General features: G+C 50.0%; 1 protein-coding gene across 1 annotated transcript; it reads right to left on the bottom strand.

The window, feature by feature from the left end:
• Positions 1 to 663: 663 nt before the first annotated feature.
• On the bottom strand, positions 664 to 1,956 carry LOC311312134 (beta-1,3-galactosyl-O-glycosyl-glycoprotein beta-1,6-N-acetylglucosaminyltransferase 4-like; the record flags this gene model as incomplete). The annotated part of the gene is made up of 1 exon (XM_084442005.1): positions 664 to 1,956. One exon carries the CDS (start codon positions 1,954 to 1,956, stop codon positions 664 to 666), a length of 1,293 nt encoding a protein of 430 aa, XP_084298131.1.
• Between the last annotated feature and the right edge of the window lie 5,718 nt (positions 1,957 to 7,674).

The following is a 7,674-nucleotide window of genomic DNA, read 5'->3' as shown; positions in this document are numbered from 1 at the left end:
GCAGGGAGATGAGGCTAGTGTTAGCATGTCCAGTGAGCAGCAGAGAGATGCGGCGCGTTTGAATGAGCTCATAACTGGGTTGATTTGTCCTAATTGTGCAGGGACTGGTATTAAAATTAACATAGATCCTCAGAATAGTGGGTTCTGTAGTACTTTGCTCTTAGAGTGCAGTCTTTGTGAGAAATGGCTATCGCAAAAGTGTCTACACATCGACTCGGCTTCATGATACAACTAGGAATGATGTGTAACATAGTGTCAGTATATCTAGTGTATAATATAACGATATGTATAATGCATAAGACAGATGGCAGTGTTTGCAGGACCCCATCCCATTACTGCTTGCAGTTATATTTTTTATTAGCATTTGAAAAGCAAGTTGCATTTGAAAAGCAAATACTGTACATTTCATTCAGGCCTTGAATGTATCTCTAACCCAGTATCACTCTCACTAAGTCAGCATTTTCTAGATGAGCTCACTTGTTTGTTGTAAGATATTTTTAAGGCATTTCTGCTTTATTACGATAGGACAGTGTAGATGGCAGACAGGAAAGGTGGGGGAGAGAGAGTGAGGAAGTCATGCAGCAAAGGTTGTGGGCCAGATTTGTACCCACGCCGCTGCGGTAAGGACTAGCCTTTACATGGTAAGCGCTCCAGCCCGTTGAGCTACCGGGCGTCCCTAGATGAGCTCACTTGTTGTGTTTTAACCAAAACCATCTGTCTCTCCATCAGATTCTCTTCCAGGCACTGAATAAGGACGGGGTCTACTTTAGGGTCCACCTTATTGGCAAACCAGTGACCATAGCTAAGTAGCCAGCGGATTTCTACAGCCCCGTAAATACACACCTTTCGGATGTATGTCCCAGTACAGGGGGGGTAAAGGGGCCCCTCCAGGTAGCTCCACTTGATCAGCCTGGTCTTACTCATGTGTTCCGTTACATCAGCCTGGGCCCTGGGCACCTCTCCTGGCACCCCGGGCACGCGTATGAGAGTGGCCCAGAAGTGCTCGTCTGGGGAGTAGGTATCATTACACCAGGCCAGGAAGTCTCGGACTAGTGGTGAGCGGTGCACATAGGTGAGAAACTCCCGGGACAGCACAAAGTAAGCGCTGCCCATGAAGATCTCGATACCTTTCGGAGGTGGATCTTTGGCCTGGTTGGTTTTAAGAGGCAGCTTGCGGTACTCAAAGTTGTTGTAAGTAAAGTCTTGCAGCTCGTAGCGGAAGGTGAATCTCGTCTTCTTTTCCACAGAGGGTCGGCTGGTCTCCAGCATGTTGGCGCCCCGTAGGTTCGTCAGCTCTGCCACCAGCTCTACATTGGACATGAGAGGAAAGTCCTGCCCACACAGGTTAATGGCATACCTCCACTTGACCTCCGACCCCAGCAGGTCGGACAGGCAGTTGAGGTCAGCCTTGAGGCGGCTGATGCCGGCGTAGTCGACCGACTCCAGCTTGGAGGCGATGAAGACGTTGGGCAGGCAGCGGGCCAGACCCTCCATGGCTGATTTGAACTGTGCGGAGGACTTCTGGTCGTAGTGGATACAGTAGAGGTTGCTGGGAGAGTACAGTAACCTGAGGATTCTCTCCACCAGCCAGGCAGACTTGTGGACCACCATAGAGTAGGCCAGGGGGAAGGTCCGCTCCGCCTCTGACACCTGGATGTCCCCATAGCCCCTGGACCTGAGGTAGCGTGGGCAGTTGGTGGTGAGGTTGACCAGACTCTCATCCTGGTCCTCCACAATGCTCCTCCTGATGACCAGTGACTTCCCCACCTCCACGGGGTCATGGTTGTAGATGGCGATGCAGTTGATGTTGTATCGGTGGTATGTAGGAATGTTTGCAATGTCTGCAGTTGGCTCAAAGAGTTGAGTGGAGAATCTCACAGAGAGCCTTACGCACACAAGCAGGATGATGCACACGATCAACACCAGCAGGGTGCCACACCCAATCCGTCTTTTCATTCTAAGGTTAAACAAAGACAACAACAACAAAATGTTACACAGTGTCTGATAAGAACAAATGTTGGGAACCACGGTGACCAGTGCTCACCATATGGGTTTGCTTCTCTGCTTAATAATCCTGGAAAAATAATCACCTTGCTTAATAAGCACGGAAGGTTGTCTCCAAAAAAAGTACTGTCAAGCTTCCTTGTTCTTGTACCACAGCCTGGAGAGGGTCAGAGAGTGATGTTAGAAACTTAATTTACACATATTACTGATTAATAATTATTCAAAAGAAAGTTTATCTTACTGTAATTTATGGTCCTTAAATAAAGAGGATGTCAGACGAGAGAACGTAATCCAGGTTTATTGCTTTCATGCAAGGTGATACAGCGAGGTTACAGTCCACACAAAGCTAAAGCTTATTACTAGGTTTGGCCAACAGGCCTGCATTTCTCATTGGTCAGTCTTATCTTATCTTATCAGTCTTATCTTATTAAGGTATTTAATGACATCCATTTAAACACAGATAATGGCAAAATCTCAGTCTTAGTATTACTGGATCTCAGCGCTGCGTTCGACACGGTAGACCACAACATACTACTAGGCCGACTGGAAAATTGGTTGGGAATTTCTGGTACAGTGTTAGATTGGTTTGAATCCTACTTAAAGGACAGGGATTATTTTGTGTCTATAGGCAATTACAAATCTGAGTTGACAAAAATGACCTGTGGAGTTCCCCAAGGCTCCATCCTGGGGCCTCTTCTGTTCAACATTTACATGCTCCCACTAACTCAAATTATGGAAAACAACAAAATATGTTACCATAGCTATGCAGATGACACACAAATGTATATCACTATATCACCAGGAGACTATAATCCCATACAAGCGCTGAGTAAGTGCATTCAACAAATCAATGATTGGATGTGCCAGAACTTTCTCCAACTAAACAAAAATAAAACTGAAGTTATTGTCTTTGGAGCCAAAGAAGAACGATTAAAAGTCAGTGCTCAACTTCAATCAGTAATGGTAAAAACCACAAACGAAGCCAGAAATCTTGGTGTAGCCATGGACTCAGACCTGAATTTCAACAGCCACATTAAGTCAATTACAAAGTCAGCCTACTATCACCTGAAGAATATATCAAGGATCAAAGGATTTATGTCCCAGAAGGATTTGGAAAAACTTGTCCATGTGTTTATCTTCAGTAGACTCGACTACTGTAACGGCATGTATACAGGTCTCTCTAAAAAATCGATCAGACAGCTGCAGCTGATTCAGAACGCTGCTGCTCGAGTCCTCACTAAGACTAAGAAAGTGGAGCATATCACACCATACTAAGGTCTTTACACTGGTTTCCTGTCTGTCAAAGAATTGACTTGAATGGTCTAGGGCCAAAATATATTTCTGATCTGCTCATATGCTATGAACCATCCAGACCCCTCAGGTCGTCTGGCACAGGTCTGCTTTCTGTCCCCAGAGTTAAAACAAAACATGGAGAAGCAGCATTCAGTTTTTATGCTCCACATATCTGGAACAAACTTCCAGAAAACTGCAGGTCTGCTGCAACTCTTGGTTCTTTTAAAACAAGCCTGAAGACTTTTCTTTTTGCCACTGCTTTCTAAGAGGAGCTATGTTTATCAGTATACTGCACTGTAACTTTTATTCCTGTATTCTATTTGTCCTGCTTTTTGTTTAAATGTCTATAATGACTTGCTTTTTGTTTTAATGCTTTTCATTTGTCCTGCCTTTTGTTTTAAATGTCTATAATGTCTTGCTTTTTGTTTTTATGCTTTTAATGTCTCATGTAAAGCATATACGCGGCAGTGGCTAGTTGCAAAACTAGAATGGAGAAGTAAGACGCCTCCTTCCCTCCACTAGTCTGGGGGTCCACCTTGGGCAAGTGGTAGTACCCCCTAGCCCCCCTACCTGGGGTTACAGGAAAAAACCCTGATGACAGAACACCAAAAAGGAAGAGAGACCCGGCCCGGAGGAAGCCCGGGGCCCTCGTCTGGAGCCAGGCCCAGACGGAGGGCCCGCATGCGAGCGCCTGGTGGGCGGGCTTACCACGGAGCCCGGCCGGGCCCAGCCCGAATAAGCAACGTGGAAGCACCATCTCCTCCTCCATCGTCCCGTGGACCCACCGCCCGCGGGAGGAATTGTCGGGGTCGGGTGCGCTGCCAACTAGGTGGCGGTGAAGGCGGGGGGCACCGACGGACCGGACCCGGGCGGCAAAGGCTGGCTCTGGGGACATGGAACGTGACCTCGCTGGGGGGGAAGGAGCCGGAGCTTGTGAGGGAGGTGGAGCGATACCAATTACACCTGGTGGGGCTAACCTCCACGCACAGCACCGGCGCCGGAACCAAACTCCTGGATAGGGGTTGGACCCTGTTCTTCTCCGGAGTTGCTCACGGTATGAGGCATAAGGCAAATGCATTGCCTTAGCTTGCATTGGCTAGCTATACTAGCTAGCCCCCAGCTGAGCGCCTCTGTGCTGGAGTTCACCCCAGTGGACGAGAGGGTCGCCTCCCTGCGCCTTAGGACTGTGGGGGGGGGGACTCTGACTGTGGTTTGTGCTTATGCACCGAACAGCAGTTCAGAGTACTCAGCCTTCCTGCAGACCCTGAGTGGAGTCCTTTTGGGGGCTCCTGCAGGGGACTCCAGTGTCCTACTGGGGGACTTCAATGCACACGTAGGCAATGATGGAGAAACTTGGAGGGGCGTGATTGGGAGGCATGGCCACCACGATCTGAACCCGAGTGGTGTTTTGTTGTTGGACTTCTGTGCTAGTCACGGTTTGTCCATAACAAACACCATGTTCGAACACAAGGATGCCCACAAGTACACCTGGCATCAGAACACCTTAGGCCGAAGGTCGATGATCGATTTCGTTATCGTATCATCTGATCTGAGGCCATGCGTTTTGGACACTCGGGTAAAGAGAGGGGCAGAGCTGTCCACTGATCACCATCTGGTGGTGAGCTGGTTTCGATGGCGGGGGAAACTTCTGGACAGACCTGGAAAACCCAAGCGTGTAGTGAGGGTGAACTGGGAACGTCTGGAGGAAGAGCCTGTCCGGAGAGATTTCAATTGCCACCTCCGGCGGAGCTTCTCAGGCATCCCTGTGGAGGTTGGGGACATCGAGCATGAGTGGTCGGTGTTCAAAGCCTCCATTGCTGAAGCTGCGGCTGGGAGCTGTGGCCTGAGGGCCATAGGTACCTCAAGGGGCGGTTACCCTCGGACACCGTGGTGGACAGCGGTGGTGAGGGAAGCCGTCCGACTGAAGAAGGAGGCCTTCCGGGTTATGTTAGCCCGGGAGACCCCAGAAACAGTTGCAGGGTATCGACTGGCCCGGAGGGCTGCGGCTTCGGCCGTGACCAAGGCAAAGCAGCGGGTGTGGGAGGAGTTCGGAGAAACCATGGAGACCATGGAAAGCGGGGGACCATCCAAGCTGTATACAGCAAGGAGGGGACACTGCTGACCTCAACTGAGGAGGTTGTTGAGCGTTGGAAGGAGCACTTTGAGGAACTCCTGAACCCGACTAATCCACCCTCTACGATCGAGGCAGAGCCGGAAGATGATGGGGGGTCGTCAATGTTCTTGGAGGAGGTCACTGAGGTAGTCAAACAACTCCACAGTGGCAGAGCCCCAGGGACTGATGAGATCCATCCAGAAATGCTGAAGGCGCTGGGTGTAGAGGGGCTGTCTTGGTTGACACGCCTCTGTAACATTGCGTGGAAGTCTGGGTCAGTGCCGAAGGAGTGTCAGACTGGGGTGGTGGTCCCAATATTCAAAAAAGGGGACCAGAGGGTGTGTGCGAATTATAGAGGCATCACATTACTCAGCCTCCCAGGGAAAGTTTACTCCAAGGTGCTGGAAAGGAGGGTCCGGCCGATAGTCGAACCTCAGATCGAAGAGGAACAATGCGGATTTCGTCCTGGGCGTGGAACTACCGACCAGCTCTTCACTCTCGCAAGGATCTTGGAGGGGGCTTGGGAGTTTGCCCGACCTGTCTACATGTGTTTTGTGGACTTGGAGAAGGCTTACGACCGGGTCCCTCGAGAGGTCTTGTGGAGGGTTATGCGGGAGTATGGGGTGAGGGGGTCCCTACTTAGGGCCATCCAATCCCTGTACACCCAGAGCGAGAGCTGTGTCCGGGTCCTCGGCAGTAAGTCGTCTTCCTTTCCGGTGGGTGTTGGCCTCCGCCAGGGCTGCGCTTTGTCACCAATCCTGTTTGTGATTTTCATGGACAGGATATCGAGGCGTAGCCGGAGGGAGGTGGGTTTGCAGTTCGGTGAGCTGGGGATCACATCACTTCTTTTTGCAGATGATGTGATCCTGATGGCATCAGCTGCCTGCGACCTCCAGCACTCTCTGGATAGGTTGGCAACTGAGTGTGAAGCGGCTGGGATGAGAAAAAGCACTTCTAAATCTGAGGCCATGGTTCTCAGCAGGAAACCGGTGGCCTGTCCGCTCCGAGTAGGAAATTAGTCCTTACCCCAAGTGAAGGAGTTCAAGTATCTGGGGGTCTTGTTCACGAGTGAGGGAACTATGGAGAGGGAGTTTGGCCGGAGAATCGGAGCAGCTGGTGCGGTTCTGCAGTCGCTTTACCGCACTGTTGTGACGAAAAGAGAGCTGAGCCAAAAGGCAAAGCTCTCGATCTACCGGTCTATCTTCGTCCCCACCCTCACCTATGGTCATGAAGGATGGGTCATGACCGAAAGAACGAGATCACGGATACAAGCGGCCGAAATGAGTTTTCTCCGGAGGGTGGCTGGGGTCTCCCTGAGAGATCGGGTGAGAAGTTCAGTCATCCGGGAGAGACTCGGAGTAGAGCCGCTGCTCCTTTGCGTCGAATGGAGCCAGTTGAGGTGGTTCGGGCATCTAGTGAGGATGCCTCCTGGGCGCCTCCCTAGGGAGGTGTTCCAGGCGTGTCCGGCTGGGAGGAGGCCGCGGGGTAGACCCAGGACTAGGTGGCGGGACTACATCTCCGCACTGGCCTGTGAGCGGCTAAAGATTCCCCAGGCAGAGCTGGTTGATGCTGCTAGGGAAAGGGATGTCTGGGGCCCCCTGCTGGAGCTGCTGCCTCCGCGACCCGACCCTGGATAAGCGGATGAAGATGATGATGATGATGTAAAGCACCTTGAATTGCCCTGTGGCTGAAATGTGCTATATAAATAAACTTGCCTTGCCTTGCCTTGCCTTATCAGTACAACTTCTAATTGGCCATTCTAGGTTGCTCCCATCTTGGGAGAGACAGGTCTAGGGACATAAATTATCATGGTGCAATGATCTGGTACAATGAATATTACTCAACCCCTCCTTGCCACATACTAGCCTAACGCGGATGATAACACCAAAATAGGTCCTGACCTTTGGAGTCACGGCCTGTGCCGCAGAGGAAAACCCACTACAAGAGTTTGAGAAGGATGCAGTAAAACTGAAATTCCGTGAAAATGACATAATTTGCAGACAGGACAACAACCATTTGCTGAAGGATTCAATTTACCAATAACAAAAATAATTTGGGGCATGCTTGGTTTGGGTAAATTCCATGAATGTTAACACTTTTAAAAAAAGAATGCAATTCATGCAAAAATGCAAATTACAGAATTAGTGGAAAGCGAAAACTTCGGATCCGAAGTCAGGATGTGCCAATATTTCTTAAAAATTGACTTGATGATGTGAATTATGTATGTAGTAACACACACACACACACACACACACACACACATA

The sequence above is a fragment of the Borostomias antarcticus genome, assembly GCF_949987555.1.
Source record: "Borostomias antarcticus genome assembly, chromosome: 8".
Taxonomy (NCBI): Eukaryota; Metazoa; Chordata; class Actinopteri; order Stomiiformes; family Stomiidae; genus Borostomias; species Borostomias antarcticus.
This window is presented reverse-complemented; position numbering and strand designations above follow the sequence as displayed.